Source organism: Geospiza fortis, unplaced genomic scaffold, assembly GCF_000277835.1.
Source record: "Geospiza fortis unplaced genomic scaffold, GeoFor_1.0 scaffold215, whole genome shotgun sequence".
Classification (NCBI taxonomy): domain Eukaryota; kingdom Metazoa; phylum Chordata; class Aves; order Passeriformes; family Thraupidae; genus Geospiza; species Geospiza fortis.
Genome location: NW_005054573.1, coordinates 388,522 through 403,823, shown reverse-complemented (window position 1 = coordinate 403,823; position 15,302 = coordinate 388,522). Strand labels below are relative to the sequence as shown.

Sequence of the window (15,302 nt, the reverse complement as noted above, 5' to 3'; positions counted from 1 at the left end):
GCCCGAACAGAAAGGGAAGTTGAAGCCCTGCCTGGGGCCTTCCTGTCCTGTCATGAGAGAGCAACTAATGGGACAGGGAGAAGGACAAGGCAAGGAGAAGATGGATTTTAGGATTCAACCATGCCAGCGCAAGGATTTTTTAAGACTTGGAGGTTTATCAGCCATTGTGTGGCAGCAGGACCAGGGTAGTGACCCGTACTGGGCACTGGTGAGGCCACACCTCAAATCCTGTATTCAGTTCTGGGTCCATCACTCCAAGGAAGACACTGAGGGGCTGGAGTGTGTTCAGAGAAGGGAATGGAGCTGGGGAAGGGGCTGGAACACCAGAAGGGGATGGGAAAGGGGCTCAGCCAGGAGAAAAGGAGGCTCAGGGGGGACCTTGTGGCTCTGCACAGCACCCTGACAGGAGGGGACAGCTGGAGGGGGGATCAGGCTCTGCTACCAGGGAACAGGGACAGGACAAGAGGAAATGGCCTCAAGTTGTTCTAGGGGAGGTTGAGATGGGATATTAAAAAAAAAAAATTCTTCACTGGAAGAGTGGTCAGGCATTGGAAGGGACTGCCCGAGGAAGTGGTGGAGTCACCATCCCTGGAAGTGATCAAAAACACGTGGATGTGGCACCTGGGGACACAGTGAGTGGTGGACTTGGCAGTGCTGAGTTAGCAAAAACCTTGGAAGTCTTTTGCAACCTAAATTATTCCATTCATTCCAACCAAATGATTCCATTCCAGGTTTTTCCCCAAGTGTCCCTTCAAACCAGATGTTATTTAGTGCCACACAAAGCGACATGCAAATGCCCACAGTGGTGTCCCAGTCCCAATGCTTACCTTGCCAAAACTGCCCTTCCCCAGCATCTTGTGCAGGACAAAATCTTCAATGGTCAGTTTTAACTGCACTTGGTGCTCCTGCTGTTCCTGGGACTGTTCTCCCAAGTCTGACTCTATGAGGGATTCTCCCTTCACTGTGCCCTCCACTGGAGTCTCCCAGGAGATGCCTTGTGGCTCTGCAACACACATCAAAGCACTCAAATAAACCCCTGGACAGGAACAGAAAATCCCCAGAACACTTACAGGTATTCTGCTTAGAGGTTTAAAATTTTTAGACAAATGGAAATGTGGTGGCCATCTCTGAGTAGATTGGCTCTGCTCCCACACTGCTTTCTCTCCAGAGGAAACTTTACTCCAGTGGAAACTGCATCTTCTTCAGTAGCTTTTTTAAAAATTTATAAACCACTTTACAAACTCCTTCATCTTTCTGTTTTATGGCACCAAATCCTTAATTTCTGGCCACGTGTCTTCTCCAGTCCTTCTTGCTGCTTGCCATGATGATGCAGTTTCATTTTTCAAGGTCTTTTCTAAACCCTAGGCAAAGCTAGAGGAAAATGTGGGATGGCATTGTCATACTGTGCTCCTGCTCTGGATGTGAAGCATTCCAGATCAACCATTCCAGCCAGCTTGGAGAGGAATCACTCTGAGGTTTTTTCCAATACTCCACTAACCTGAATTTATAAGAACTTGTAGGAGATTTTGTCCCTCTAGATTTATCCTGCTGCTGTAACTGCTCTAAAATGCTGAACACTACTCAGCAGACAAACTGACCCACATGTGAAACAGATGTGAAACCACCTGAGGCTTTACTGTTTCACATCAGCACAGCCAGTTCTACTTGCAGAACAGAACACAAATAAACACAGATGGGGACATCATTTATTTCTCCTTGGGGTCCAAAGGGCACAGTCTCTCATTTACCCCCCTAAACATCCGTTTTTGTACCACAGAGGGCTGTGACACCTAGATCAGATCCTGGGTGAGTGAAGTGGAGGTCTACCAGTGGTTTTCAAAGCTACTGGAATTCAACCTCCACCCAAAAATATGAAATCAGAAAGAAAATTGGATATGGTGATCAGAAGGATTCCAAATATCCTGTTTAGAGCTTGGCAATAAATTCCCCACTCGTGTCACCTCCAACTCACCAGGTACCAACCAAACAACAACAAAGCTCTGCCCTGTATCACCAGGAGGAATTACCTTTTTTCCCTGATGCTGGCAAGGCCTGAAGTGGTGTCACATCCTTCACAGGAACAGGGAAGCCGATTTCCAGAGGTCCATCCCTGGAGATCTGTTCACTGTCGCGCTGGCAGCGAGCCTGGGGAACAGAAACCAGCAAACTTTTGAGCCAAAATCACATGCCAAGCTTATGAACAACACCGTGACTTCTTGAGTGTGACTCACAAAAGCCAAAATCTAGAAGAGCATCTAAAAATGCTTCAACTATTTACCTGCTGAGTGCTCTCTATCATTGCCAGAGCTTCAGCCATCAGTTTCTGGTTCACTCCACAAAGATTTGCTACTTTTGCCTGGCACTTGTGGTGGACGTTCATGCCACATGCTGAAAGAGAGAACACGGGGACAATGAAGGCTGTAAAGGGCTGGGCAGGAGCAGGTGTTAGCCAGGGACAGAGATCAGCCACCTAAAGAGTTCTTGAGATGGCACTCAGGTAGTTTTTGGTACCCTATGGAGACTATTTTTGTATTTTCTTCTGGCCAGAGGTTGCATTTCCAAATCCATCAGCCTTTGCAGGTACAGGCTACTAAAAATACAAGCCATCATCTCAGAGATAAACTGTAATCACAGAAGAGGATCCTGCCATTGGTTTCAGATTATGAAGACAGTGAAATGTCTTGGGTCTGACAGTGGAAATAGAGCTTGCAAGTTCATATTGGGGGTGATTTGGGGAGATGAACAGTGCCACTGTGATGTTCTTTGTCTCTTTGGGAAGCAACTCATCATCCATCTGGATCAAATTTCTCTCAGCACATGGACAGCTGTCCTCATTCTTGAGGAAAGATCCTCCTTGAAGGGCAGTCCTGTAGACCACTCCTTCACCCTCCTGGGTGATGTTGAAACCCAGGACACTCCTCTGGCTGCCCTGGGTGATTTGAGACCCTGGCAGGGGACTCAGGGACCTTGGCACAGAGTCACAAACACCTGTGCCTTTGATTTTAGCCCTTGGAAACAATTACCAACTTTGTGTGAGGAGTTACAAGCCACAAGAGTTTGAGTAGAATGACAGTGAATTTGTCACAGGGCGAAAAAGTAGAATTTTGGGGTTTGAGAATGGAGGTTCAAGAGGCAAGATGGAGGAATCTGGGTGTGTCCTGTCCTTCTTGTCCTCCATCTTCTGCTGTGATGGTGACATTTTTTGATTGGTTTAGAGTAGAGACAGACTGTCTAACATAGGTGATAGGTATTGGAAAATTACTGTAAATAAAGTACACGTCGGTCTTGGTATAAAAAGCCAACACCAGCCCGAGGGCAGGGACTGTGCCACAACCCGACCTGCTGGACAGATCTCAGCAGGTCAGAGAAAGAATGGAATAGATAAGAGAAAATAAACAACCTTGAAAGCAGAACTGAGGAATCTTGACTTTTTCTTTGGTTGTAGGGCTGGGAGAAAAGAGACTTTCTAACACCTCAGGGGTCATCTCAACCACAGAAACCCTTCTGGGTGCCACCTCCTACTGGTTTTGCAGAGAAGGGCGATAAATGAGATTTGTTTTTCAGACTGCCACCCTCCAAAGACAACGACCCCTCCCACGCTCAGCTGGTGCCACCTGGGCCAGGGACTCACCGTCACACTTCAGCCCCTGCCGTGCCAGGCCCCAGAGCAGGGTGCCACAGTGCTCACAGAACGTGGGGCTCTTGTAGTTGTACACTTTGAAGCGGTGGGGCATGTCGATCTTGAACCTCTCCTTGTGGAACTGCAAGACAAAAGCCAGGCTGAAAATCCACTGCTCATTTCCACCTCGGCTCTGTGTGGAAAACCAAACGTGTACCACAGATGTTGCTTTCTCTACTACCCTTTTATCCTCTTTGCCCTTTTATCTGCCAAGCAGAAATTGTTTATCAGGCGCACAAACCCAAAATTTGATACATAGTGACTACAATTCAGAGGGAATTGGGTCATTTCATCCCTGGCCTTGACCAAAGGACTGCTTGTGCCTCATTAACATACCCAGGCTCCCCTAATGCTCACTGGGAAAACACTGATACTTTTAAAAATCCTTCACCTCATCCTGAAATGGATGTCTACATTTGTTGTCATGAATCACTCCTTGGAAGAACCTATTGTAATTCTTTTAGTGTGAAAGGTGATGACAAAGTTGGTTACATCTACTCTGGAGATGTCAGAAAGAGAAGGGAGAGCAATCTCATCTATAAAAATTGTAGAAGGAGAACAGGAGCCAGGGTGGGACTGAGAGTAAACAGAAGTTGTAGGACACAAGGTAAAGGGAGTAGTCCTATCAGGATTTTAAGATCTGTTTTTGCCTACCAAAAAGAAAATTTTAGAATAAACTGACATGAGAAAAATAAAGCAAATAACAGCTTAGATATCATATCTCCCACTGACTGTTTCAGATAACACAAGCACAGATTTGTTAAAGCACAATTCTGAAAATTCAGCCTCATGTCCAGCCTAACGTGGGATAGTGAAGAGTTTTCTCCAGTAAATCTCCACCTCGTGTCCATGACTTCCCTCTGAGTTATACTTTATGCATTAGAAAAATGTCAGTTCTGATTCAGCAACTGCTTATTCTGCAGCTGCATTTGAGTAAATCTTAAGTAGGAGGTAATGAAATCACTGGGAACATAAAAAGCAAAGGGCACAGATCAGATCACAGAGTCCTTAGCTCAGTAGGTCCTTTTGCTTCATCAGAAGTTGCTTTGCAGTGATGTAGGAGAGATCTGAATGACACTCAAGAATTTTTAAAGGGAATCATAATAATAAAATAAAATAAAATAAAATAAAATAAAATAACAACAACAGCAACAACAATAATAACAATTGTAATACAACCTACCATTGTTTCTCTGCTATTGATTGCTGATCCTGTACACTTGGCTATTACTTTATCAATGCACTTCTTATGAATGGCAGCATTACATTCTGCAACAGCAAGGGTGTCATGGTGTTAATAAAGAAATTCCTTAAGAAAAGATTAAGTAAATAATGACAATAAGAAAACAAAAGAAAGTTCCTTACGTCTGCATTGATAGCCTTGTTTATTCAGACCCCTGAAATGAACAGAGCAGTGGTTAATCCTGAGCTGTCTGAAAGCCTCAGTAGAAGAAGAGCAATAATTATCAAAGAAGAAGAACAAAATAACTTTTCTTTTTATCACTCTTTGTAGAGATTATTTAATTTCATTATCCTCATTTAATCTAATGGTGGAGTGATTCTCTATAGTTCTCACAGTCTTTTCAGCACTCTGAATTTCATGATACCCAAACAGCAAACTGGACCAATGAGAAATGCTTATGCATTTTGCCAAACCCAAAAATATTTGTAAAAACTAAATTAAAAAGTGAGGGGAATTTTTCACAGTTGGAATTACAACTGCAAACTGCATCCTTAAAGTAATGCAATAACTTGAAACATAATATGCCAAGGGACTTACAGGAGGAGCACAGATATTAAACAGGGAATCATGGAATCTTTTAGCTTGGAAAAGATCTTTAAAATCATCCTGAAGAGACCTTTAAAATCATCCAGTCCAACCATTAACCCAGATCTCACCCATGTTGCCCAAATGTTGCCCATTTCCATGTCCAACACTAAACACCATTCCCAAGTGTCACAGTGACACCAGAACTGGTTCCTGGGGTTCAAAGGAGAAGAAGCCCAGATCCTTTTCCATTTACCATACAAACTCGTGGCACACAGAGCAGAAGGTGGGCTGTGGAAAGAAGGTGGCTGTGAACTCGTGGCACTTGACATTGTGGATTTTGGCCTGTTTGATGGCTCCCCTGCGCTGGTGCAAGGAGAAGAAGCTTTCAGTCTCACAGTCAGCCAGGTCCTTTGCATCTGGGAGGAGAGGAAAAGTATTTAAGTGTACCCTGTCCTGAGCAGGTGCCTTCAGAAAATACAAATTGCCCAAATACTACGTGACTGAAGCTGATGATTCACTCATGGTAATGAATACTCAAAGAAATACCATTTTAGGAAACACACAAAAGTCTTGTTTGGATGGTTTTTATCCACCATTCCTACATTAAAATGACTTTAGACTTCAGACAGTGAGCTCTCTTGATAATTCATAACACTTCTCCTGAAACCTAGAACAAAAACTTCCCAAGGAGTGGTAATTTAAACATAAAACTTTGACTTTGTACAGCACCGAAGAAGCATGCCCTAAAAAGGATGAAATTACATAAAATAATTACTGATATATGGACACAAACACACGTGTATATGTGTGTGTATATATATTTACGGGTATTTAACAGAGTCCTTACTGTGTGCACATACATGTGTCAGTAAGCAGGTATTTATGTCCCAGGATATTCTTGTTATTTTTCCATGCCAACACTTGCCTTGCTATTTGCGTGCCCTTGCTGTTATTCACAGTTATTTAAACTTTGTGGGACAGCAAACAAACCAATTCTGATTTCATGTGCACTTCTACATTTGCTTCTGCCTACAAATCTGAAACTCGCACAGAAAATCAATCTCTGCTTAGTTTCACTCCTGCATTGCACAGTGAGTCACTCAGGTAACCTGTAGGAACTGGCTCCCTGTATGATCTGATGCTGATCTTGATATTTGTTATAGAAGCACAGCTTGCATTTTCTATGCTTTGGCCTCCCTAACCCCTTTTAACACACAAACAGCAGTCCAGTCCACATTAAAGGTAGGGATGGTTAAGAAAATATCAGCATGGCCATGGCTGCTTTCAGGGCTGCTCTGTTTCTATAACTGGAAGAGCCTTCCAGATACCTGCACCTCACAGCTACATCTTACACCTGAGGATATGAGAATTTTGGCAACAAAGATGGGAGAATAAGACCAAGCGTTTGAATTAAACCCATTTCCTTCAACAAAGCAGAATGCAGCCCTTTCTACAGAAATTTTTCCCTAAGAACCAACCTGAGGATGTTCCCTGAGGCCATTCCCTCTCCTCCTGTCCCTGTTCCCTGGGAGCAGAGCCCCATATCCCCAGCTGTCCCCTCCTGTCAGGGCAGTGTGCAGAGCCACAAGGTCCCCCTGAGCCTTCTTTGCTCCAGGCTGAGCCCCTTTCCCAGCTTCTTCAGCCCTCTTGGTGCTCCAGACCCTTCCTCAGCTCCATTCCCTTCTCTGGATGTGCTCCAGCCCCTCCATGAATTTCTTGTAGAACATAAAGAAGAATTATTTCAGAGGGAGCTGCCTCCTTATGTATCTGTTCTGTCTTGTTTAGCATAATGGGAATATCTGCCATTTAGTGGTAAACCAGCCAAAAAAATCTGCCTTGCAAATCACAGAAGAATAGTCACCACACAATAAAAATCACTTTTCTGGAGTTTTCGTTTCAAGCAGTTAATGTTTGTTGTCATGGATCAGTCAGTAATAACATAGGCACTGCTTTTAGTGAAGACACCCTGTCTGCCCCACAGCCCAGAAATCACAGCCATAAATTAACAAACAGAATCACTTGCCACTTATTTCCAGGAAGTATCTTGCATTCATCAGCATTCGCCCTTGAGGCTTCAGTTCTAGCTGGTTGAGATAAGTGAAAAACAAGAAAAAAACTCCATTAAACAGTCATTCAGAGAAGGAAAAATCTTTTCAGATGACTTTCAAGCGATCTCCTTTTCCCACTGGGAACTGATGAATAGCAATGAATGCTAATTTTCAGGTTGCTCATACCCATGTGAGGCAGCAAAGTAGGGTAGGAGCAGCTACAGAGAGAGGAGGGTTGATCGCCTCATATCAAACACAGAGCAGCATGATAGGAGAGAAGAATGTGATTAAACCACAGAAGATGTAGGCAGCTTTTTAGACACCAAATTAGGACCATCACTATCTATAGAAAAAACTCATTCCCAATGGATCCTGCAAGGGGAAAGTGGAAGCAGTTAAAAAAACCCAGCCAGCTTCAGACAGGTGATGCTGAAATCTTTTAGGCACTCAGTTCTGCAAGTCTAACATCTTTACAGTCAACCTGAGGGATCCTACAAGCTCATTATTGTGGAGTCATGGTCCAGTTGAGGTGTTGGAGCTGGGTTGGACTTGATGATCTTGAAGGTGTCTTCCAACCCAGGCATTCTGTGTGATTCAGCATTTTTGGGGCCTTCCATCTGGACTTGACAATTCCCACCTACCCTACTCATCATCCATAAGTGCCTTTGGAAATCTGAATCCACTGGACTATGTATAAACTGGATACTGCATTTTAAAGATTTCTGCCAGGATCTTTCTTGCTTGGACTAGCAGGGAACACAACCTTACATTCAGCATTCTTGTGAAGACTGTTCAAATTTACACCACCATAACTTCAGTGATTTTTAAGGAGTTGCTCTGACACAACTCTGAACTCAGGCAGCTGTGAATCAGCTACTTGATATCAGATAAAATTTTTAAAGCTGTTTCCCCAGAGAACATAAAATAACTCATGTTCAGCCAGTCATACTAACATTTGTTCCCAGTGGGTTTCCTCAGCAAAGATTAATACGTGGGCACAGCTCACCTGAAGCAGGATCCTCACTAGCACAGGGAGGGTTTCAATTAAAATAAAAGTGCCAAGCTCTTCTCTTCTGACAAGTCTCTCCCTCAAGTCATGCCCAAGTAGTCTCAAAACATTATTCCAGCCAGTCCCCACTGTACTGCTGGTGACAGGCACAGCCTGGCATGGACACAAGGATACCTCCCCTTACCCTGCAGCAGCTCCCCAGCACATCCTGCAGGAGGAGAGAGTGATGCTCACCCATATCTCTGTCTTCCCATTGCTCTTTTTGCACCTCTCTGCCAGCACCTTCAGCTCCACTGTGGTCTCTGAGACCATTTCAGCACTTTTGTCCTTGACCACGATGTGCATGACCCGGCCATTGTTGATGTGGGCATCAAAAGTGCTGTTCCAGGGTGGGTACATGGTGGGCTTCTTCTGCACATACACTTGGCCATTCTCTGTTGAGAGGGAAAACACAAGTCCATGCAGTGAGGGCAGTTCATGAGACCAAATACAGACTTTTACCCTAAAAAAGGTAATTTCCACCCTTGGCCCCATCAGTTCTGTTCAGAAGATCTCTAATGCTGACCCCAACATCATAAACACCCACTTCTAATCAGGTGAATCCCATCCCACACAACTACCTTGTTTATCACCTCTCCCAAAGCACTGCAAAATGAGACAGGTTTGTTTCAAACCCCCAAAAGCTGGGTGCACTTTGGGATTAATGTCCAGCCCAGTAGCCAACTAAGACGTTAAAACATGAACAGTCTTGCAGACCTGTAACTATCCCACAGGGATGTAGAGTTTTCAATGAAACAAACTTTCCCTAATGCTTTAATTCCTCATCCTTCACAGCATCTTAATATGGTGATGGGTAAAAATACAGGTATCTCTGAGGTTTGCAGATGTTTCTCTCTAACTGTGTCTCTCTGAAAAGAATCTCAGCCAGATTTATTTATCTCACACAACCAGTTTTTCTTCATACAGCCCTGTAAAAGTCTTGGATGCTTACACAAGGTAAATTCTATATCACACTTACCCTCTGCAAGTATTCAACCCATCAAATGCTGAAGCTGAAGGAATAAGAGAAAAAAAGCAGCAGACCTGTGACCCCCATCTAAAGGCCCTGCTGCTATTTCCAATAATCCCAGATGGAAAAGAACATGCAGCTGGAAGGAAACACATGCTGAAGAAAATTTTTCCCTAAATGAGAGGACTAATTCACAAGAAATCCAAGACAAAAATGAGACATAAACTTTCCAGCATCCTGGAAAACAGAAATCTCAGTAAAGGACCATCATTTCTTTGCTGCATCAGTGAAAAAGCCAGAGATGTGAAACACAGCACTTGCAAAACAAGTGCTTTCATTTGTGTTGCACTCCAGGACACCAGGCTTAAATAAACAAGCCCTGGAATGTGAATGAACTGCCCAATATACGGGATCAGACAGCCACCCCTGGTGCGTCCTGCTGACGGCTGTGGAATTCTGCCAGGGATTAATCTAACCCCAGGCTCCTGAAAAATGAAATTGCAACTGTCTTTCCCGGGGAGCAGCTTCCACTGTGGCTGGGAGAGCTTTTCCTGGAGGCTTTGCTGAGTTCAAACACGGAGCAGGAGCCTTCATGAAGCAAATGTCACCAAGGCAGGTGGCAAAATGGCACCCAGCCAGGTGGCTTGCGAAGGCAGAACCCACTTTTAAAGGGCAGGCTCTTTTTATATCTCAGAGGCACACATAATTTCTGAAATATTTTGTCATCAGTTATAAATTGCTGTAACACCTCCAACTGTATGGAGGTGTGGTTTGTTTTTCAGGTTTTTTTTGGTTGGTTTTTTTTTTTTCAGATTGCATTATAATGTGACAAGGTCCCTTTTAGAAAATAAGCAAGTGGAAAACTGTAAAAAGCTGCCCAAGATCTATCCAGAACTTCTGAAATTCTTCACTATGGTATTGTTGCGACATCCCTGTGTCCACAGAGGATGTTCAACACTCCCAGATCCCTGGGGACCAATGATCTTTTCCTTATGGCTGGTTGACAAGGGACAGCCTTCGGCACGAACCCAAAATCAAACTCCCTGGTTTTGGAAACACATTTATCATCTGCCACCGTTCTGTTTGCAAAAACCCAGCCAACCAACCAACCAAAAACAAAACCAAAAAACCCCACACTTTGCCAGCGCTAAACATAGAACCACACAATGGTTTAGGTTGGAAGGGACCTTAATAAACCATCCAGTTCCATCCCCCTGCCATGGGCAGGGACAACTTCCACTAGACCAGGTTGTTCCTTGGCCTTGAACACGTAGGCATGTCCTGCCCTGCTCAGCAACCATTTCTGCCCTAAAAAACTTCTTCATGGCCAAGTGTCACAGCACAAGGCCAGGATGATTTGCATCTCTCACCGGCTGTGCAGCTGGTCCACTCCTACTCCTTGGTCAAGCCAAAATTTTAGCCAAAATTTGTGTATCAGGTATATATATATATATATATATTTCTTTTTAACCCATTACAAATGAGTAGCAATTGCTTTGTCAAACCAGGGAGCTGGAGAGAAAATTATGACCAAAAGAAAAATGATCATGAAGCAGGGATAAGACACAGTTTAGTGGTGGAACTGGCAGCGTTGGATTAAGAGCTGGACTTGACATTATTGGAGGTCTTTCCCAATCTTAATGATTCCATGATTCTACCTCAAATGTATTTAGTTAATGGTTGTCTGGAGACCTTTTGCCTTCTTGAAGCCTATTAGAGCATGACAGCTCCTTGGGATGGTGACGGAGAGCATTCCTGGAATTTGGAGTCAGGCTCATCTCCCCGCACGTCAGACAGAGACCTCTGAGTGGTTCTGTGTGGTCGGGGGGGAGCTTTTCCAGGGTGTGATTCACCACACTCCTCATGGATGTGTTCCTCAGGCTGGGATTGCTCACACATCAGTACCTGGGAATCATAGGGTGGATGGATTCTGTGGTGGCCTCACTTTCCTCAGTGCCCTTAAGGTAAACTTGTCCATCCTCACATTTAAACACCTTCCAGCAGATTAACACCTCCCACAGGGGCTTCAGCCCACCCTAGGAGGGGAGGGTGAGGTGAAGCAGTCCCAGGAGGTTCTGTCCCACCATGCTCTGAGCCACCACCAGATGAAATTTCATCCCAGCAAACAGAAATCTCCTAATATCAAAAAGTCACTTTCCTATGCTCAGCCCTCACTAATGGAGAAAAGTTCCCTCAAACACAATTTTTCATTTCTTGTTGGAAGAGGATTTATAATAATAATAATAAAAATAATTAATTATAATTATTACAGTAATAATTAAAATAATTATAATTACTATAATGATTACTGACTCCGAGGAGTATTAAAATTATATCCCTTAGAAAATAGTTTTGTGTTTGTTGGATGCCAGAAAACACTTTCAGCTCTGTGTCAGACAAATAAATATAGGAGTGTTCTGACCAAGTTGATTTTATTCACTTTTGAACTGACACAGATTTCAATTTGAATTATGGCTTTCAAAAGCCTCATTAAAGCAAACAGTCAAGCTCTGCACAGAGCTAAAATAGAATGCATTTTCTGATAAAAGTGAGATCTTAGGGATATCTTGTCATGCAGTATTTTCTTTCCTTTGGAATTTACTATTCACCACATTTTCCATTATTATTTGAAGTATCATTTAAGGCAAGACAAAGTTCAATGTGATAAATGCTGACTCTTAAACGAGAAATGAACTCCAGTGAAATACTGAACTATTTTAAAATTCTAATTTTTTTAAACTACTTTAACATCCTCTGGGGAATACAGTCATGGGGATTCTCAATAAATAGGGATTTCTGAGTGGATTTTATTTTTCAAAGAATCACAGCAGTCAAATTAGAAATTTATCAAAGATTTAAGCTAAATATCAGCGATATGAGTAACTCCCTAACACTGAAGGTCTTGCTCTTCATGATCCTTTGAAAGCACAACTGGAGAACTTTTCGTCCTTTCACTGGAATTATTTTAATGCATAAGACATAGAACAAATGTTTTCTGAAGGAGGACTCATCAGTGTTGCTCAATCAGGATAAATGTGCAACAATCCGTAGATCCAGACACAGCAAACAGCTTCTCAGAAGGTTTCATTTTCAAACCTTTTACACAGCACAGCAATTACACAGATAAATTAACTATTTCTGCAGAGACTGGGCTGTTTGAGTACCTTTTTTATTTTTTTAATTATGGAAGTGGCTGGGTCTGTCAGTCTCTCCCCAAAAAGTGATTAACAAAGATGGCCCTGCCAGAATATTTTAGCTCACTCAGATTTCACCTGTCTGGAGTCCCACTGACAAACCAACAACTGGTCTTGGAAGGGTGAAACCAAATACAGCTCGGCTCATCTGCTCTGTCACATGCTGGGGCTTGTAATGCAGCTGACAATATCCTCAAATTGGAGAAACAGATTTGTCTGGCACCATCTTAAAATCAGATTGCCTTGCAGACCACGCCAAACCCAAACTTGCGCTTTGAAACACAAAGGGCTTCACAAATCCTTTACAAAGTGGGGTTGGAAATGGATGATCTTTGAGGTCTCTTCCAAGCCAACCTTTTTTATGGTTCATTCTAGTTACCCACACACAGGAAATGACACAGAAAAGCACAGACATGAATTAGAGAAGTCCCTATCCACACTCAACCCCTACCCGCTTACCTGACTCCACGGCTTCTTTAACCATCACGGCGCAGTAGGGGTTAATCACCTCCCCCTGGGATGGCAGGTAAGGGCCACTGTCATAGTTGGACAAACCAATCCGCAGGAAGGGAGACATGACAAGGCCTGTGCCAAACAAGAGACAGGCAACACTTGGGACAGAGTCTAAAACTTCCCCTGGTTTTGAGCAGCCCCTTATCTCCGTCGGGCAGCGGGCGCCGGCCGCTAGTTATCCATCCAGCTGGAGCCTCTCTGACTTCCTTCCACGGACTGAGCCAGCACTGCTGGACGTGCCCAAGGTACTGGAGCTCAGCTCTTGGCTTAACCACGGAGCTGAACTCATCACAGGGCTGGGAAAACCCACAGGAGCAGCCCTGAGCACTGCTGACTTCACGCCGACCGCCGGGAACGAGGATGACATGCACAGGAGTCACAAATCAGAGCTTGCTTGGCCTGGGATGAACCTCTGCTGTAATTGATGTTGAGTCACATCAAGAACCTGAGTGCTATGGGAGTAGAGGGGGGTTTGGGAATACTGTTGGAAGCCTGCAAGCTGAATGTGAAACTGTGAAATAACTGTGCACTATTTATATACAGCATGGGAAGGAGCTCAGGCATTCCTGGGTGCTGAACCACATTCACAAGTGAAGCTATAAAGAGAAAGTTCAGCTCACATGAACCACACTGTATAGACAGTGAAACAAAATACCCCACCAGAAAAAGCAGCACCCCAGGATTTATTTTAAGCAGCTGAAAACAGAAACAAATACAATCAAGGTGCCAGGAAACACTACAAAATGTTTGGGTTGAAAAACTACAAAACTTTCTCTGCAAGGTCTTTCAAATCCTTTAGAGAGAAGACTTAGTGAAACCAGAAATTATTAACTGCTGTAGCTAGTGCCCATCATTTTACCATCTGGGCTCAAAACTGGGATTTACCACCCAACTTTTGTCTCATCATCTAAGCTTGTCATTCCTGGCTTCTCTTCTAGTCAATGGGGAGCAAGAGGCACTTTGAACTCAGCTGCAGATGTCTGTCTTGGACCACCAGAGTTAAAAGTCATCAGTGCTATCACCAGTTGCTATCTGTCAAATGTATTGACAAGGACACATTGTTCAAGCACAACAGCAAAAGGATGAATGACTTGTGGTGTGGGATGCAGCCAAGTCTCTTCTGCATTGTACACATAAAAATGATCTTTGTGAAGGGAAGCTTCTCTAGCCTCACTTGGAAGAAGTTCCAGGTTTTTTGCTGGGAATAGCATTTTCTTACCTGCAAATGGTATTTTCCTGACAGATGAGTTCAGTCTCTGAGAGGGGCTTCTCTTTTCATCACTATTGTGGACAACATGAAAAGGTCTTTTTCAGCTGAATGAATATCTGCTCCTCTGGTCAGGCTGACTTCAAAACCTGCCTCTCTGTTCAAGGACACAAGAGGCAAGACCATCAAGGAGAGAGGAGAACTTGAAGAACCAAGATGTAGCCCTTTCCTTGAGTGTCCTCTCTCTTCCTCAGCAGTGTGGAGTGAGGAGTTTCCATCAGCCCCTTGTACAAAAGTCTGGGGCTGCTACAAAACCCAGAACAACTTCTTGTCAGCACATGGCCAGGTTGAGGTTGTTATTCCACCTGTATCCTGGATCTGATGAGATCTTCTCCTTCCTCCTGTTTTATAAAACAAAGACAAACTGCTGCAGTTATTGCTGGGACTGGAACACCAGATCTTCTGGCTGAGTATTCACAAGCACTGAGTACTCACATTCCAACTTTTTCTCACACAGATGGCTCATGAAGCCAACTGTCCATGTTCTCTGACAAAGAATTTGCCTTCCCAGAAGGTTTCCCCTAAATTTACTACTCTACATCAGGCCAATTTATACAATAAACAGCATCTGAAGACTCTTGTTCCCATTTGAGCTCTTGGCTGTGTTAGCCAACAACCAGGCTGAGTTTTCAGGAAAACAGCAAAAAAGTCACAAACTCTCTTGGAGAGTGCCCTTAAAAGAGAAGAAAACCATCAGGTAGCTGGGGAAGAGAGGATGGGGCAGAGAAAGAGAAAGATGTCCTGTGACTCATGTCTGTAGTGTATCTCTGGGAATGCAGAGGTCATGGATGTGGCATTGCCCTCAACCAGGA

General features: G+C 43.7%; 1 protein-coding gene across 2 annotated transcripts in view; it reads right to left on the bottom strand.

The window, feature by feature from the left end:
- The window catches only part of PRKCQ (protein kinase C theta), a 39,205-nt gene extending 24,397 nt beyond the window's left edge, over positions 1-14,808 (bottom strand). The window contains exons 1-11 of one of the 2 annotated variants that reach the window (XM_005429748.3): positions 14,443-14,808; positions 13,170-13,295; positions 8,742-8,941; positions 7,474-7,534; positions 5,704-5,866; positions 5,045-5,076; positions 4,863-4,948; positions 3,632-3,761; positions 2,279-2,388; positions 2,028-2,145; positions 828-1,003 (exon numbers count right to left, since the gene is read on the bottom strand). In XM_005429748.3, coding sequence (XP_005429805.1) covers positions 828-1,003; positions 2,028-2,145; positions 2,279-2,388; positions 3,632-3,761; positions 4,863-4,948; positions 5,045-5,076; positions 5,704-5,866; positions 7,474-7,534; positions 8,742-8,941; positions 13,170-13,287 — 1,194 coding nt within the window. In that variant the 5' untranslated portion in view covers positions 13,288-13,295; positions 14,443-14,808. Of the gene's footprint in view, positions 1-827; positions 1,004-2,027; positions 2,146-2,278; positions 2,389-3,631; positions 3,762-4,862; positions 4,949-5,044; positions 5,077-5,703; positions 5,867-7,473; positions 7,535-8,741; positions 8,942-13,169; positions 13,296-14,442 lie in introns of those variants that run through there. The other variant, XM_031064246.1, reaches the window with a different exon arrangement.
- Positions 14,809-15,302: the final 494 nt, after the last annotated feature.